This window comes from Macaca thibetana, chromosome 14 (assembly GCF_024542745.1).
Source record: "Macaca thibetana thibetana isolate TM-01 chromosome 14, ASM2454274v1, whole genome shotgun sequence".
In the NCBI taxonomy this organism is placed as follows: Eukaryota; Metazoa; Chordata; class Mammalia; order Primates; family Cercopithecidae; genus Macaca; species Macaca thibetana.
In genome coordinates, this window is record NC_065591.1 from 16,285,906 (window position 1) to 16,305,153 (window position 19,248).

Below are 19,248 nucleotides of genomic sequence, written 5' to 3' on the forward strand. Positions count from 1 at the left end.
CTCGGCCTCCCAAAGTGCTGGGATTACAGGCTTGAGCCACCGCGCCCGGCCTCTAAACTGCTTTTAAGCTAATTTTTTTGACTTTTTTGTGTACTGTGTGCATGCAATGAGACTGCTTTTCTAGGTAAGTTCTCAGATACTCTCTGGGATGTTTAGATTTTCAGGGACACCTGCTCCTTCACTGGGCACCATGGCCTTAGCTCACCACCCAGCCTTCAGGGTTCAGGAAGTAGGCATATATATACCCTTAAGTAACCTTATGGGGGACCTGTAACGCAATAGTCCTCAGAGTTGTGTTACTCTCTTGCCATTAACTGTGGCAATATGCATGGAGTACTGTTAACCCAAGAAGCTCACCTGAAACTTTGGTGTCCAGAGTTTTTATTGGGACTTGATTATTTACTGACCACATGACTGATCTTTAAGATTCAAGGTACTCCTGGAGGTTCAGAATAATACCTCAGTCTCCAGTGCCTCTGGAGGTTTAAATCCAGAATATCCTAAAGACCCCATCACAAATCACATTGTTAGACTGTCCAGTGGCCAAAGCTTCCAAGCAAATAAAGACATTCTTATTAGGCAGTACATTCCAGTGATTTAGAGATTGTCTCCCAGTAGCTGAGGGCAAAGGTGAGATTTGTCTTTAGGCAAGCTTCATTCTTCACTACATTTTCTCCCGCAGTACGTAACCTTTACTCACAGCCATATCTCAGGAATGCAAACTAAGACAAGTGCCACCATAGCTACAGTGGAAGCTTAGACATAAGGTCTTTATTTATGCGGCTGCATCACCTTCCACACAAAATAATAGTCCTTTCAGGAAGAAATAAAGGAGAATGAGTAGTGGATAGACAATCAATTATATTTTACTACAACAATGGAATACACATACAGAATAATAAATAAATTCTTTGTCTTTCAGCTTGTGTAGTATTGTCTTCCCCGTATTATTTCTGTCCAAAAATGCTCTCTGTATGATGCCATATTTCTTCCATCAGAGTCTAGACTAATATTTTAAAAAAATGAAGTTAGCTGAGGCCAGGCACAGTGGCTCATGCCTGTAATCCCAGCATTTTGGGAGGCCAAGGTGGGTGGATCTCCTGAGGTCAGGAGTTTGAGACCAGCCTGGCCAACATGGTGAAACCCTGTCTCTACTGAAAATACAAAAATTAGCCAGATGCGGTGGTGCGCGCCTGTAATCCCAGCTACCTGGGAGGCTGAGGCTGAAGAATTGCTTGAACCTGTGAGGCAGAGGTTGCAGTGAGCCGAGATCGCACCATTGCACTCCAGCCTAGGTGACAGGGCAAGACTCCGTCTCAAAAAAATAAAATACAATGAATAAAATAAAATAAATAAATAAAGTTAGCAATCTTTGCTAATCACTGACTTCAAGTTTTGGTTGGAGATTTGAACTTCTGTTGTAATGTTTTGGATACAGTTACTGGACCCAGGAAGTCCTTATAGAACATGGACTGCTGTAATGGAATGTAGCTAGTAAGTTTTGTCATTAGTAGATACATTCGAATTTTCTATGTGTAGTCCTTGTTCATGAATTAAACAGCTATTTTAATTACCACCTAATACATTTCTGACACTTAACAGATGCTGGGAATACAATAATTAGCAGAAAAGTCATCCTTCTCTTAACAGAGATTTCATTTGAGTGTTTTTCATTTACACAGCTATGGTAGAATGAATTATATCCTGATCTGGGTGTCAGTTGAAAAACAATTTACTCTGAGCAGAAATCTACCATGGTATGGTAGATTATAAAAATGACCACAGATTGTTTTCTTTATTGCATTCACAGCATTAGGATGCGACGTACAACCTGCGTACTAAAGCTTTTCTGCAAACAATTTCTCTTCTTGACTCAAAGGTTTCATGACCTCCCTTTGAATTCCCGTTGAGCTTCTGTAGTTTAAAGTATTCATCTGAACAAAACGAATAGTATGTCTTTTGTAAATAAATGATCACTGGCTAGGCTTTTAGGTCCACCTATTGCTAGATTATCTTTATCGAAGATAGAAATAGAAAATAATTGCAAAAAGGAGTTAGATGCAGTATAAAGAGGGTAGCTAATGATAGAAATAAGTGTTTTTTTAAGTGCCATAAAATGTAACAAATATGGGAATATAGGGTAGAAAAAATAGCCTGAATCGTAACAGGCTTTTTAAGGCAATGCATTTATTTATTTTACGTTCATATTTTTGCAATAATTTGGACAGAATTTATAAAGGGCCTAATATGTATTGTTTTTGTCACTATCTTGTGACATATTGTGGCTTTGATTGTTTTTCTTAATTGGGAGGTTTAAAATAGGCCATGTTGAGGTAGTCAAGCTCAACTCATTTGAAGCCTGGAGTTTGAATTTTGTTTTGGACAGCATATTTATCTTCTGTGAATAAGCTTTTTTCTTACTTTGTAAATAAGCTATTTCTTTCTTTGTAAATAAGCCTTTCAACTACCACCCACCCCCATTTGGTCGCAGGCTGGGGTGAGGGTCAGGGCCTCTTGGCAAAAGGAGTAGGTTGGCAGGAATTGTAGGATTTAGCATAGTGGCTATTTACTGGCTAACATGATAGTGTCTTATATTTTAATATAAAGCTAAATACTATCTTTATATTTTAGTAAATATATTATCCTTATGTATTTAGTAAAATATTAGTAATATTTTAACAACTGATGCAGGTTAACTGGCTGAATATTATCTGTGCCTGTAGGATTAGTAGGAAAATCTGGACATGTGCTCTATCAGTGGTATAGACCAGAACTTTCCAACCCACATGCTGGGACATCTTAATTTGCTGAAATATTGATCCCCTCCTCTCTCAGTTTAGTCAGGTGGGGACTGGGCCAGCCATAGTTTCCAGGTGGCCATTAGGGAGAATGAGGATCCTATTCCACTTACCCTTAATGTTTCACATAAACTTTACAATTTTATGTTTGTGGTATTTCAGAAAACTTGTTTTTCGCAGTATGCAAATATAAGATCTCTCTCTTGTGTTTTTTAAAACGATGAGAAGCTTTCAAACATTAGCAAAATAATCCTTTTAGGATACAGTGGCAACATATCCACTATACATTCGTCAGCCTGGATGTTTAGTTTCTTTTCGGTATGAACCCAACTCAATTTTTTCAATCTGAACAAAGTTGGTCAAACATGAAATTAAATGGGCTTGCATCTGTAATGCCTTCTCTCAGGATATGTCTTTGTTTATCAGCCATACCTCTAAACCACCTCCTCTCCCACCTTCTGCATCATACACTGTCTTATGCTTCCTGCTAGGTCTCGGCTAATCCTTTTTTATCACTACTGATCCCACTTTCTTATCTCTCTTCTGCAGTGAAAACAGCTTTAAGATTCTCTGTCAAATCAAGTCTCCTTCTCTACTATTTTCCTCAGTGAACTCTCTGGGGTACTGATCCCGTTTTCTTCTCTCTCTTCTGCAGTGAAAACAGCTTTAAGATTCTCTGTCAAATCAAGTCTCCTTCTCTGCTATTTTCCTCAGTGAACTCTCTGGGGAGTATGCTCAAGTTGGTATCTTTTGTCCTTATTTTTCTTTTAGGATCCAGAAGGACATTTTCTCCAATTGTCTGCTATGCGTCTTCATTTAGGTTTTCTTTTCATACCACAGACTCAAGATGCTTAAAAGCAGCCCTTCGCTTTTGCTTTACCTTCTACTTTTCTTCATCCTCTACTTTGCTGCCACCTACAATCCAAACTTTGGGGTGTCTTTGGGTTCCCCTGAATGTTTAATTCCTTACCGTGTTCTATGGATTCAGGATCCACAGTGTGTCTCTATGTATTCCCTTACGTTGCATATTTTTACCATCAGCCAAGCTCCTTATCTCTCACCCAGGTTTCGCAATAGCAACTTCATTGATCTTCCCACCTCCACGCTATTCACTCTTCCAGTCTTTCCTTTCTGTGGTTTTAAGTTAGGTCTTCCCAGAGCTCAATTCCAATTAAACTATGCCCTGGCTCACAGGCCTTTGTACTTGCCTCTCATGATCTTGCCCATCAGGATCTCATGGCAGGTTTCTTTGTATTCTTCTCTATGGAACCTTCTGGTCTACCAAGCCAAGCACAAATTTTCAGCTAGAATTTGATTTTTTTTTTCCCCAATATGAGCTCAATTCAATTCTAGGCTTATCTATCAGTGCTCTAATTAACTAACAAACTAATTATTACTAAAATATTCATTGAACACCCACTCTATGTCTCTATGCCAAACAATGGACCCCAGTTCATTGTTAGGGTAAAATGCTAAGGATTTTATAGTTAGGGGTACATTGCTAGGGATAAAATGGTGAATATCAGTATACAGAGTCACTGTTCTCGTGGAGTTTTCAGTCTCGTGGGTGGCACAGGCAGAGATCATTTGTATCAGTGAGGTGCACAGGGCATGAGAGCTTATAAAGGGAATATTAATTGGTAATTTAAATCTGGGATGAGTGTCCAGAGAAAACAATGCTTGTATAAGTAATAGAAGATTATTTCAAATGCTGTCAAAAAGCCAAGGCCAACCATACTTATGGAGGAATGAAATTTAAGTAATAGTGAGGAAACCACCTTGCAAACGGTTCTACAGTCACGCAGGCCTCCTACTCTGCTGTCTGAACACAAATTTGTTCCTGCCTCAGGGCCTTTGCACTTGCCTTTGATGATTCTGCTTCTCAGGATGTCATGGCAGTCTCCTTCAATATTCTCAGATTCCCCTCTCCCTGACCTCCAGAACTAATCTAGTCCCCTGCTTATCATTCTCTCTCACATCATCCTATTTATTTTCTTCAAATGTAATCATCTTGGTTTTGCTTCCATTTACTTGCTTATTGACTGCCTTCTGCACTAGACTATAAACTCCTAGAGGTGTGGCTTCTGACTCTTCATTCATATCACCTAGGTCAATGCCTGATATATGGTAAGTGCTCAATTAATGTTACAAATGAAAGAGAATAATAAAGATATATATGAAGGATCATGAAGATATCTATATATATCTCATATATATCTCTGTTATACCTCTTTCTCTCTATTTTTATATATAGACATCTATTTATCTACTTATCTATCTCTCTAGATAGCTACATAGATATTTCTCTCTAGATCTCTCTCTGATATGAGAGGTAAGTAGATATATATGAGAATATAGGTATCTACATATATCTATATATGATATCTCTATATGAGAAGGTTTAATCTGTGGGGAGTTAATAATTGATTTTTCAGAAATGATAACTACATTATGTTTTCTTAGAGATGTGACTGCTACACAATTTTTCCCAATTTGTTTTTCAACGTTTATTTTAGATTCTGGGGTACATGTACAGGTTTGTTATAAAAGTGTATTGCGTGATGCTGTGGTTGTTGAATGGAGTATTCTGTAGATGTCTATGAGGTCCGGTTGGTCAAGTGTCAAGTCTAAGTCTAGAATTTCCTTGTTAGTTTTCTGAATTTGTACCAATTCTTTATTGAAGAGGAAAAAGATACTTTGTTGTCTAAATTATTTGACGTTCAGTTTTAAAAGCACTCTCAGGACATTTACTTGAAGTACATACAAAATAAAATGGATTAATGGATATATTGAGAGATGAATAGATGAATAGACATGGGATGGAGGAAATTTAATGAAATAGTAATGTTGAAATCACGTGATGGCCATATAGATATTCACTATAAAATTATTTCAACATTGCTGTATTTTCAAACTTTCTTTTTTTTTTTTTTTTTTTTGAGACGGAGTCTTTGCTCTGTCACCCAGGCTGGAGTACAGTGGCGCGATCTTGGCTCACTACAAGCTCTGCCTCCTGGGTTCACACCATTCTTCTGCCAAAGCTTCCCGAGTAGCTGGGACTACAGGTGCCCGCTACCACGCCTGGCTAATTTTTTTGTATTTTTAGTAGAGATGGGGTTTCACTGTGTTAGCCAGGATGGTCTTGATCTCCTGACCTTGTGATCCGCCCATCTCAGCCTCCCAAAGTGCTGGGATTACAAGCGTGAGCCACCGCGCCCGGCCTCAAACTTTCATAAACAGTTCTGGGAAAGAAAACATAACCGAGTATATCTCTGCCTTCAATAGAGCTCGAGTTTAATTTCCTATGCATTGTGCACTTTTAGGATTGTACCAGAAGTGTCTCTGACTAGCAAGAAAGCAGACAAGATCATCCTTTATTTACACCGACTAGGCAACAAATATTATATTATACACCATTGGTAAGATTGCCAACAATAAGAATTGTGCACTCACATGGTTAATCAGAAGTTTGGATAACCAGAATCTCGGCTTTCTACTACCTGCCCCACAGCCTCTGAGATCTGCAGGCGGGTACCAGGGGATTAATTACAGTCAAAGGTGCAAGATGACTCATGGATGTTACTTGTTGCAACAGGAGAAATCATTTTTTCATTTGTGACTCATACGCCTCTCATAAGCCTCTGGGGAAAGGTACTCTGTCATTGTTAAAATGATTCAGTGTCTTTCCATCCCATAGGTCTCGGTGACTCTGTGGCCTTTCATGCTTTTTGTGGATTTAGGATGGGAAGAACTCTCATTATAGAACATCAGTAACTATAATGTGAATGGGTGTTGCCAGCTTATAAAACCATTCCATTTGTCTTACTTCACATAATTGTCACAATCATCCTATGATGCACATACGCCAGGAAATATTGTGCATCACACCTATACAAATGTGGGGATTGAGGTACAGAGCGTGTAAGTGACATGGCCAAGTTCACTGTAGGATACTAAGTTAATAAACTGAAATTAGAGTCTAGACTTCTGACTTCGAATCCAGGCACTCTTACTTGATGTCCAACTAAAAATGCTGGCAAATTCTCACTACCTAATTCTGTCAAGAAGAGTAAAGTTTTAGAGAAAACAGGATCAGGGAAAGTCATATGAAGATAGCTATAAAGAAGATGAATTTTTCCTGGCTTGAATTTATGCCACTTCCTTGTGATAGCTGTAAAGAAGATGAATTTTCCCTGGCTTGAATATATGCCACTTTCTTGTCTTTTACTTTGGATTTCCTGGCATGGGAATTAAAGAGCATTGACTGTGGAGTCAGATATTCCTGGGTCTGAAACTCTACTCTACCAGTTTCTACCTGCAACTTCAGGCAAATTGCTTGGCTTCCTTAAGCCTCAGGTTTTATATCTAAAAAAATGAAGTTAATTACAGTACCTATGCCCAATGGGCCTGTTTTGAAGATTAAATGGAATAATGCCCATGAAGGGTATATATCAGTACTTATTGATGGTAGATCCTTATAAATATTGGTGAGAATTTTATCTAGCAATCCTACTTCTGGATATTTATCAAAAAAATTGAAATCAGAATCTCAGAGATATATTAGCATTCTCATGTTCATTGCAACATCATTCACGATAGGCACAGTGAGGAGAGAATCTAAACGTCCATCAATGGGTAAATGAATTAAAGATGTGGTATATACATACAATGGGATATTATTCAGCTTTAAGAAAAAAGGAAATCTTATAATAGCAACAATATAAATTAACCTTAAAGGCTGTATGACTCTCTTTACATGAGGTATCTAAAATAGTCAAACTCACAGAAAGAAAAAATAGAATGGTGGTTGCTAGGGACTGGAGGAAGGGGAAATGGGAAGTGCCAATCAACAGGTATAAAATTTCAGTTATGCAAGAGGAATAATTTCTAGAGATCGACTTCGCAATATTGTGCCTATAGAAAACAATATTGTATTGTACACTTAAAAATGTTAATAGGATAGATGTCATAATAAGTGTTTTTACCATGATAAAATTAAAAAAAATCAAAATTAGAATATGGAATTATTCTCATATATTTAATTAAATTTATCTATCTAATTGGAAGAAATTACATAAACATATTTTTGGAATCAGAAAATTCTTGCAATAAGAAAACGTTAAATGGTTTTCTAGGTAAACAGTATAAGCTTAAGGTACAGACATAAAAATGAAGGAGCAGGAGAAGTTTCTTTTGGTGAGCTGTTAAACAAAAAAAAGGATAGATTTCCATGAGAGAGGCCAAGGAGGACATTTTTTTCTGTAGCCTCTTAGAATTAGCATCCATCCATCCATTCATTTCTTTCTCCATTTAGCATATCTTTACTGAGTGTCTCTAACATGTCAAGAAATCCTTGCTTCATGGATATTGCAGGCTAGAAAGGGAGACAAACAAATTAACACACCACATAAATTAATGTAAAATTATATCCACTGTAATTGCTACAGAGTATATCACAGGAAGCCTTGACTTAGTGAGGAAGCACTCTGGGATAGTGGGTATAGCTATACTGAGACGTGAGATCTGAAAGTGAGTGGCAGATTGACCAAGTGAGATGGAGTGAGAGCAAGAGAGTTGACAAAATGGTTCAGCCATTGGGATCAGGAGCAAAGAGCCTGTGGCAGAAAAGAGTGTGAAGACCTGAAGAGAGCCAGTGGGCTGAAACAGAGATAGCAAGAGCCAGAGTGGTACAAGGTGGGTAGTGGCCATGGGGCAGTCTTGGGGTTTGGACTTTATTCCAAGAGTCATAGGAATCCATTGAAGAGTTTCAGATAGGGCTATAACATAACTGCCAGGAGTCACTTAGTGGAAAGAGACATGAGCCTGGTTGATGAAGCCACTTTCATTCCTATGCCCATAAAGTGGAGCCCTATAGCCTGAAGGTTAGAAATAAAATGACCTGCAGGATCAGTCATCTGAATTAACTCAGTGCTCAGTGGTATTCAAAGCTGTGAAAGCAGTAGGCTTTGGTTCTCCTCCTCTGGAAAGTGTATTGAATAAACAATAAAAATATGGCTAATGCTTCACCAAGTGTAAATGCCAGTCACCACAGGGTGAGAGAGAGACAACAGTTGAGATAGTGAATTCAGAAAAATGATGATTTTAATTAACTAACAACCTACTAAGCAAATTAAAATTTACCTTACTGATACATTGTCATTCTTACCTAGCACCTTTCCCCTACTGTGATCCTCCTTTTGGTGTTTACTATTCTCTTTCTTCTCTTTATCACGTTACTACATATTTATGAATCCTTAAACAACACATGGTTGAGTTTGTACATTTTTGTAAACCATAGAAATACAAAGGATCATAAGAGCCTACTGTGAACAACTATGCACAAACGAATTGAGTAACCTAGAATATATGGATAAATTCCTAGAAACATACAACCTACCAAGACTGAATCATGAAGAAAGAAAACCTGAACAGGTCAATAATGATTACAGTAAAGCAGTAATCAAAAACCTCCCAGCAAAGAAGAGCCCAGAATAGGATAGTCTAGCACCTTTTTTGAATTTTGAATTTTATTTATTTATTTATTTGAGAGACAGAATCTCTTAAAAAAAAAAAAAAACTCTAGTTGCTCAAAAAAATCTCTATGTTGCCCAAGTTGGTATTGAACATCTGGACTCAAGAGATCCTCCTGCCTTGGCCTCCCAAATGTTGAGATTACAAATGTGAGTCTGACCCAAGCACCTTTTTTCATTTCATGTTTCCTTATATAATCTGTCTAAATATCCCAACTTTCTTCAAAATACACAGTAATCAAGTATGTTTGGAGATTTACAAAGTGGGCTATTTTTAACACTGAGTGGGGAACACGTTTGAGATAGTAAATTTGCCCAAGGAGAGTCGAGTTGCTATTTCTAAGTAATCAGGAGAACAAGCAGTGCTTAAGAGTCTCTGGTTTGGACCAGGGGAGACAGAAAAAGCCAACCACTGAGCCCACTCCCACTTGTAACCCTGAACTGAGGCAGGAGAAATCATCTGAAATCCACCAGCAGGAGGAATATGGGCACTTGCCTGCCTATTATGAAGAGCCATGAAGTCAAAATAGCTTTTTATTCTTTTCGTCTCCTCCCCAACTTTCCTATTTGATATTAGCCATTATCATTTTAATAATGCCTCTTCCTCCCAGACAACCAGTTTTTGTTTTCCTAACTTTGACATGTGTGGCTAAGTCCCCAGGAGCTATGAGTGATTTAATGTGTTATTTTCTAGTAGGGATTTAATTGAGAAACAAACAAAGCTAAAAGAGTATTTTGCAGAGCTTGGAGTAAGGGAATGAATATATACTGGTAGAATTTCAGGCAACAGCTAATCCAGTAGCACCGACTTGCTTGGAGCTGGGGAAGCAAGCTTGCATTATTGTGCTTTCTGCAGCTAAGGTAACCTGTAATAAAAGTTTAGACACTACAGATCAGCATGTTACTAAGAGTGTCCACTTATCCTTCTAGCACTAAAACCCTCTCTTGTGAGAGAGAAAGCCCTCTTGTTCTAAGACATGCTTACTTTGGTGTCAAACTTGAAAACTGCCTTATCAATGCCTGGAGTTTCCTTTAGAGAAAACAGAACTCTTTCTTTCATCCGGGTAACTCAATTACAAAGTACAGTAGTTCTGCATGGTGGGTAGGGAGTAGGCAACAAAATCTTATACTTAAAACACAGTCTATTCTTTAGTGAAACACAACACGTCTTTAAATACAGAACATTAACCTGCTTGATCTGTTGCTATTAGGACTAGATGTAGGAAGTTCTTTTAAGATATTTCATAGATATTTTAATTTGTCTACTTGGAAAGAAAATGTATATATACATTAATGACACATATGCAGTTACAATAATGAAGATCTGAAGTCAATATTGAAATATTTGAAGAAATTTTAATGTTAATTATATTCAGTTTTTAAAGAAAAAGAAGTTCACACATATGAAAAGAAATAAGTAAAAAACGTTTGTGCTTCAAGAGGAACTTCTTACACATATGATTCTTTTCTAAGAGCAATTGCACTAATTTCCAAAGTACCCTGTTAGATGGCTCTCTTGGCCAACTTCTCCCTTTGTCCACTTCATCCATAAAACTTTTGCCTGGTTCTTGTACTTCTGACCCTTGACTGAGATGATCTGACTAAGGTCTATTGGGAGGACTGAGTTTAAGGTTCTAGTGAAAAAACAAAAATTTTGGGCTCTGTTTCCCTTTTATAACCCTGGTCAATGTCATCTTGTGTTTCCTAGGTTGTTACTTGCAAAGAAGACTTTTAGGGAAGGGGTTATCACATGTGCTTGGGATTCATATTCCTAGAACAGCACAGTCAGGTATACCAATGGTGATAACTAATTCCCAGTTAAGCAGGGAAGAGCTCCTACACATGCACCAACCCTCATCAGAGATGCAATTACATGTGTATCAAGGCTACATTTGGCATCATGTTTCATAGTAAGCATCCACCCAGAGGGCTGCAGATTTCTTCAAGGCTCTGTGGAAGGAATAAACAAGATCATCAGGAGGTGAGACTGTAATGTTAAGAAAGCTCTTAAATGGAATTTGCTCCTCTGCCTGGTTCAGAACAATGTTGTCATTTTCAGCTACATCTGATAAATGTCATCCTCTGTTGACCAATTCTGTTGACTGAATTGTTTTTAGCAGGTAAATTCACCTTTCCTTTATGGAGAACATTGAGATTTTCTTTTTTTTTTTCTTTTTTTTTTTTTTTTTTTGAGACAGAGTCTTGCTCTGTCGCCCAGGCTGGGGTGCAGTGGCCGGATCTCAGCTCACTGCAAGCTCCGCCTCCCGGGTTTAGACCATTCTCCTGCCTCAGCCTCCCGAGTAGCTGGGACTACAGGCGCCCGCCACCTCGCCCGGCTAGTTTTTTGTATTTTTTAGTAGAGACGGGGTTTCACCGTGTTAGCCAGGATGGTCTCGATCTCCTGACCTCGTGATCCGCCCGTCTCGGCCTCCCAAAGTGCTGGGATTACAGGCTTGAGCCACTGCGCCCGGCCGAACATTGAGATTTTCTTTCATTTTATTCTTTTCTGAGCCTATATACCTGTAAATCCACCCATCCTATATTTATCTATCAACCCTATTTTATAATATGGAGGACATTTTTCTAGGCTCTGGTGGTACAGCAATGAGTAGGGTAGATGTGAGTCCTGTCCACATGAAATTCCTGGTCTAGCTTGGGAGATACATATTAAATAATTTATTACCCAATATGTTATTTGAATACAATTGTGATAAACTTCACAAATGAAGAGAACCAGGTGCTGCAAGAGCAGGCGACTAATTTAGTTTTGGGGTCAGAGGAGATGGACATGAGGAAAAGGCATTTGAATTGAGCCTTGGAGAAAGAATGGCAATTGACAAGATGATGTCAAGGGAGGTGGAGGTTTGGGGGAACATTCCAGGCAGAAGAAAAAGTGGCAAAAGGATAAGACAACTAGGGAAGGGAGTTTCACGGCAACTTAAGGTAGGCCAATTGCACTAATTTCTGGAGGAAATTATCTGGGGGACAGAGAAAGAGGAGTGTGGTGGAGAGTCTGAAGCTGGAGCACTGGTCAGGGATCAGATCAGATCAGGCCTGGCCTTGTTGGCCTCATTTGAGATGTTTTTTTTTTTTTTTTTTCAATCCTAAACAAGAGAAAGTTATTAAACCCAGATTACTGGTTGTTAATTTAACCAGCACAACATTCTTTAGGAAATTGTATGTGAATGCCTAAGGATAAGTATGGATTTTCAGTTTCTGCATGCCTCACTACTCTTAATTAATCACCCCAGCCTGAGCTGCACATTTATACCCCACTGGACCCTGCAGGCTTCTAAATTTGCAACACTGGACCAGATGATCTGACAGTTCCTCCCACTACTTAAATTCTAACACATGTAGGAAGCTCTGTGGGGGATAGAAAGGCAAATAATATACAGCCTTGATTTTAAGAAATTTGAAATTTAGTAGGACAGTAAAGCATTTTCACTAAGCTGTACCTATAGGTAAAAGGTCAGCATTATCATTATTTTGTTGTTGTTGATACGGTTCCCTATGGTGCCGCGTATCCACACTGAGCACACAGGTGACCCTTAATAAATGATTGTTAAATGAATGATTCATAAGCCACTGAATAGTCTGGGGAGTGGCAGTAAAGACAAATGAGAGCTGTGAGCCAAGAGAAATTATGTTATTACCTGACAATATCTCCAAACGCCCTCAACATGGGTTTATTCACATACTGCAATCCATGCTTGGCACACAGTGACCTCACCAGAGGCGCCACTTTGTGATAATTATGGCGTGGCATTGTGGGGAACAGACTGGAGAAAGATACAAGGGATATAAAATTTAGACCTAAAGAAAAACTCTGAGATTTCTTCCTTCTGTTACCAAATAAAATTATATCAGCAATGCAGACCCAACCTTGACCTTGCACAATACGGCTGTTCTGGGAAGTTAAAAACCTGCTGCCAAAATATCCTTATCTCTTAACACCTTGCAAGCCAAGTGGGTGGTGAATGTTTGGGAAATGCTAACAAAGTAAATGTTATCTTCATTGAATATGTTTATATTTTGCCATGTCAAATGAAGGTATGGATTGTCTATCACTTTGAATTACCTAGGGGAGCTGAAGATACCCCTGTCCCCCATCTCTGTCTCTGTCTTTGTCTCTCTCTTTCTCTCTATCCATCTGATATGGTTTGACTGTACCCCCACCCAAATCTCAACTTGAATTGTATCTCCCATATTCCCACGTGTTGTGGGAGGGACCCAGGGGAAGGTAATTGAGTCATGGGGACCAGTCTTTCCCCTGCTATTCTCATGATAGTGAATAAGTCTCGTGAGACCTGATGGGTTTATCAGGGGTTCCTGCTTTTCTTCTTCCTCATTTTCTCCTGCTTCTTCCTCATTTTCTCTTGCCACTGCCATGTAAGAAGTGCCTTTTGCCTCCCGCCATGATTCTGAGTCCTCCCCAGCCATTTGGAACTGTAATTCCAATTAAACGTCATTTTCTTCCCAGTCTCGGGTATGACTTTATCAGCAGTGTGAAAACAGACTAATACAGTAAATTGGAACCGGAAGTGGGATGTTGCTGAAAAGATACCTCAAAATGTGGAAATGACTTTGGAACTGGGTAACAGGCAGAGGTTGGAACGGTTTGGATGGCTCAGAATAAGACAGGAAAATGTGGGAAAGTTTGGAACTTCCTAGAGACTTATCGAATGGCTTTGCCCAAAATGCTGATAATGGGTTTTATCATTGATTATTTTATAACTTCAGATCTAAAGAGATAGATATTTAAATTAAATTTCAACACAACTTGGTTACCCACTTCTCAAGCCTGCAGGTATCTGAAAATGGAATCACAGGCACTTTTCCAAGATTTCACTCTATTTACTCACAAGGTCCTTCCTTCCTTCCTTCCTTCCAAAAAGGTCCAGGCTGAGGTGGTCTCAGATGAAGATGAGGAACTTATTGGGAACTGGAGTAAAGGTGACTCTTGTTATGTTTTAGCAAAGAGACTAGGCGGAGGTTCCCAAACACCATCTAACTCCTATCCCATGAATAGATGAATATTCAATAAGTTCTAGTCATGGCATATAGCAAAAAGTCCTGGGATAGGAATAAGGAGTGAGGAGATATGGATTTTTATTTAAGATTTTCCACTAATCACCCAGGTGACTTTCCTGGGTTTTAACTTAATCTTTGATAAAATGTGAATAATAGTCCTTCCTTGTTTTGCTGAGACTTTAAAGAACTAACATGAAGGAAAGGATGAGAAAATTAAATGAGCAGGTGTAAGAGCTCTTTCCTTCTCTGACTATCCAAAATATGGCTTAGGTAAAGAGGATGTGGACAGTCTCTCCCTTGAATATTCTGGAGATCAACTCTCCAAGTGTTACCATTTTCTCTTTATTTTATGGCCACCTAACTGACTCATTGGCAAAGTATTGCCAATACCATTTGAATATTGCGTCAGGGAATGGGTTTTATCATTGATTATTTTATAACTTCAGATCTAAAGAGATAGATATTTAAATTAAATTTCAACACAACTTGGTTACCCACTTCTCAAGCCTGCAGGTATCTGAAAATGGAATCACAGGCACTTTTCCAAGATTTCACTCTATTTACTCACAATCTTTCCTTCCTTCCTTCCTTCCTTCCTTCCTTCCTTCCTTCCTTCCTTCCTTCCTTCCTTCCTTCCTTCCTTCCTTCCTTCCTTTCTTTCTTCCTTCCTTCCTTTTTCTTTCTTTCTTTCTTTCTTTCTTTCCTTTCTTTCCTTCCTTCCTTTCTCTCTCTCTTGTTTTCTTTCTCTCTCCTTCCTTCCTTCCTTCCTTCCTTCCTTCCTTCCTTCCTTCCTTCCTTCCTTCCTTCCTTCCTTCCTTCCTTCTTTCTTTCCTTCCTTCCTTCCATCCTTCCTTCCCTTTCTTCCCCATCATTGCTAATAGAAAGATAGCAGCCTGTAGAAAATGCTGGTTCTCTGAGACCTTGAGCCTAGGGCCTGATCTGGATTATATATGGGGATGTTATAAGTGACTGCACTTGCCCTACTAAGGACTATTCTTGTTACTCACTGGTGCTCAATTTGGAAGTTCAGGTGCCCAGTGAACCAGTCATTGAAAAAGGACTGTTCAATATTACAGGTGGCCAAGACCTGCAAAGAAAAAGCTTATATTAGTTATAAATGAGCCCAAGTGTCAAACAAAGAAAATATTTGAGACCACCTTTGCAAAATTATGACAGTAAGATAAATCTGACATAGTTGACTACATCTTGCTTCTGATCTCCAAGCTGTCCTTTGTAATTCCTGGGTGTAGGCTAAGCTGACTTTGGGAGGAACTTATTTTGTAGTTTAACCTTAAAGCAAGGATGATAGTAGCCCTTCCCAAAACTAAACTGCTTTTGTATAACTAATAAAAGGCCATAACGTTAGGATTGTGAGAGGGGCCTGAATTCTGATAAGATGGAGGCATAGTTTCTATAATTCTTTACTGCTCAGGAGTCATGCGGCCAGAGGTGACAGGATTTGTGACTTTCCCAATTGTGCTTGTCGATAACATCACTATTATAGAACCTAAGATTAATTTTTTGAGATGTTTTTCAGACTGTCCCCACTTGGACCCATGCATGACTCATGACTTGATGGGTTCTGTGGCCCCACCCAAAGGTGGACTGGGAACATTCTCCACACCCCTATAATTTCTTCCCCAACTGTCAACTAGCACCCATTTCCTAGCCCTCTTCCCATCAAATTGTCCATTGATACAGTTTGCCTGTGTCCGCACTCAAATCTCATCTTGAATTGTAATCCCCATAATCCCCGTGTGTCAAGGGAGGGACCGGGTTCTAAATCAGTGTGGTTAGAAAGATTCTCCCCGAGGAACTCCATCATTACCTGAGTGCTGAGCCAGTCTCGGTTCTCCTCTGTGCTCATTCTCATTGGTATGTGGCTCATCTGGGTAACATATGCAATCCAAGGACTTTCAAGAAACCTTTTGGAGGAATAAAAGGAGGAAGTGATGACTGTTTAGGGTGTTTCAGTAGCAAGCACTGGGCTTGCATAACCCCTGGTAGAGCTGGTTGAGCACTGGAGGAAATGAAAGAGACTCAAAGTTTCCAGTAAAATGGTGATCTTTTTCTTCTCTGAAAGACCTTTATATCAAGAGATGACACACTAAGCATTCAGCCACATGACTGCCAAATGTATGGGAGCAGAACCTCTAAAGTTTTCTGTAGCTCTAGTGCAAAGATCAAAACCACTAGGGAAATTTAAGGGCACATGCAAACTGGTTGACAGCCTGGGCTTTGTCGTCAGATAAGAGCTGGATTCAAGTTCTGTTTCGGCACTGGCCTTGGCTCTTACTTGCTCTTACATGCCCTTGGGCCTATGATTTAATCTCCTTAAACTTCAGTTCCTTTAGCAGAAAAATGAGCATGATACTATCTACACTGCAGCATTGTGTGAGGATTACATCAAATAAGATAAAGCATGTAAAGCCTTTAACAAAGTGTCTGATGCATAGTAGCTATCATTATTCTTATAATTATTTAGGACTTAGAATAACTTGACAACAGAATGAGGGAGGATTACATTGGAAAATTGGGAGGACTATTCAAACAAAAAATGCATTGGGAAAACCTCTAGTCATAAAATAACTTAAAAAAAAATTCCTTCCCTGTCATTCTTTGGTAGGGATTACTATGTCTACCTAGATTACAGTTTTAAGGATTTAGGATTCAATTGAAATGCTTCCTTTAAGAATCCAGGACGTGGGTAAAAATGGGGATTGGGCAAATTTTTTTTTGCAAAGGGCTCGTCTTATTCAACTATTTGAACTAATTTTTTTCACATTTGCTTAAAAACACCTCAGCTGCAAGAAATGGGGCATGATGTCATAATCTAATCTGTTTTAAAACTGATGACAAATAGCTCTGATGGGGAAGGATCTGACGAGGATCATTTGGATTACCGAAATAAAATAGTATTCTTACTTGACCAAATAGATGAGCAACACAGTCCCAAAGATTCCATAGTATGGGCCAAATGTGATGAAATATCGGATGTAAAAGCTGCTAACCCAGGCGATGTCCTGCAGAGAAAAGCACTTGAAAGTTACACACCCTGAACATGATTTCATTTCTGCTTCATTGGCTTGGGGTCCCTTCACGTTCTGGCTGAATCTTATGCCTTGTTATTCAAGGAAGCTATATCTGGAGAGGACACAGCATTTTCATTTTCCCTCTTCTACTTGGTCTAGTTTCAGAGAATGAGCCACATTACTCACCACCCAATATCTTCGAAGGTACATCACTTGCATAGATTGCAGGTTGAAATATACTGGCATAAGGAGTGGGAGCCCAACTGAAATAGAACAAAAAATGATGCTGAATAAATAAACAGAATGTGTTCATGTGTATTTAATGTTTAGCTCCCACGTAGAAGTGAGAACATGCAGTGTTGGGTTTTCTGTTCCTGCGTTAGTTCACCTAGGATAATGGCCTCCATCTCCATCCATATTGCTGCAAAGGACATTATCTTATTCTTTTGAATGGATGTGTAGTATTCCATGGTGTATACGTACCACATTTTATCTAAGCAGTCTACCATTGATGTGCCTTTAGGCTGATTCCGTGTCTTAGCTATTGTGAGTAGTGATGCCTCCTGAGACACACAATTTATCTGTATAACAAACGTGCACATGTACCCTTGAAACTAAAATAAAAGTAAAAAGAGGAAAATCACCTGTAATCTTACTACCCAAATATTACCATAAACATTTTGAATATAGATATATTAATATATGTTCTAAAAATTGCTATTACGCTACCTATAGTACTGTTTGGTACACTACCTTTAAAAATAAAGCATATCCTGACCATCTTCCCATTTCTCTAAATATTTTCCAGCATCCTTTTTTTTTTTATTATACTTTAAGTTCTGGAATACATGTGCAGAACGTGCAGGTTTGTTACATAGGTCTACACGTGCCTTGGTGGTTTGCTGCACCCATCAACCCATCATCTATCTACATTAGGTTGTTCTCCTAATGTTATCCCTCCTCTAACCCCCAACCCACCAACAGCCCCTGGTGTGTGATGTTCCCCTTCCTGTGTCCGTGTGTTCTCATTGTTTAACTCCCACGTATGAGTGAGAACATGCGGTGTTTGGTTTTCTGTTCCTGTGTTAGTTTGCTGAGAATGATGGTTTCCCGCTTCATCCATGTCCCTGCAAAGGACATGAACTCATCCATTTTTATGACTGCATAGCTTTCCACGGTATATATGTGCCACATTTTCTTTATTCAGTCTAACATTAATGGGCATTTGGGTTGGTTCCAAGTCTTTGCTATTGTGAATAGTGTTGCAGTAAACATATGTGTGCATGTGTCTTTATAGCAGAATGATTTATAATCCTTTGGGTATATCCCCAGTAATGGGATTGCTGGGTCAAATGGTATTTCTGGTTCTACATCCTTGAGGAATCACCACACTGTCTTCCACAATGATTGAGCTAATTTACACTCCCACCAACAGTATAAAAGCATTTCTATTTCTCCACATCCTCTCCAGCATCTGTTTTTTCCTGCCTTTTTAATGATCACCATTCTAACTGGCATGAGATGGTATCATATTGTGGTTTTCATTTACATTTCTCTAATGACCAGTGATTATGAGTTTTTTTTCATATGTTTGTTGGCTGCATAAATGTCTTCTTTTGAGAAGTGTCTGTTCATATCCTTTGCCCACTTTTTGATGGGGTTGCTTGTTTTTTTCTTGTAAATTTGTTTAAGTTCCTTATAGATTCTGGATATTAGCCCCTTGTCAGATGGCTAGATTAAATAAATTTTCTCCCATTCTGTAGGTTGCCTGTTCACTCTGATGATAGTTTCTTTTGCTCTGCAGATGCTCTTTAGTTTAATTAGATCCCATTTGTCTATTTTGGCTTTTGTTGC

The 19,248-nt window shown here is 38.9% G+C and overlaps 2 protein-coding genes across 2 annotated transcripts in view; one reads left to right on the forward strand and one right to left on the reverse strand.

Moving 5' to 3' along the window:
- Positions 1-19,248, forward strand: part of LOC126936113 (olfactory receptor 5M1) — a 270,162-nt gene that overhangs the window by 79,086 nt on the left and 171,828 nt on the right. The gene's annotated exons all lie outside the window — the stretch shown is intronic.
- Positions 10,734-19,248, reverse strand: part of LOC126936101 (putative fatty acid desaturase 2-like protein FADS2B) — a 38,710-nt gene continuing 30,195 nt past the window's right edge. Inside the window, exons 7-12 of the mRNA XM_050758543.1 lie at positions 17,581-17,657; positions 17,288-17,385; positions 16,191-16,287; positions 15,370-15,449; positions 12,985-13,110; positions 10,734-11,278 (exon numbers count right to left, since the gene is read on the reverse strand). Coding sequence (XP_050614500.1) covers positions 11,227-11,278; positions 12,985-13,110; positions 15,370-15,449; positions 16,191-16,287; positions 17,288-17,385; positions 17,581-17,657 — 530 coding nt within the window. The 3' untranslated portion in view covers positions 10,734-11,226. The remainder of the gene's footprint in view (positions 11,279-12,984; positions 13,111-15,369; positions 15,450-16,190; positions 16,288-17,287; positions 17,386-17,580; positions 17,658-19,248) is intronic.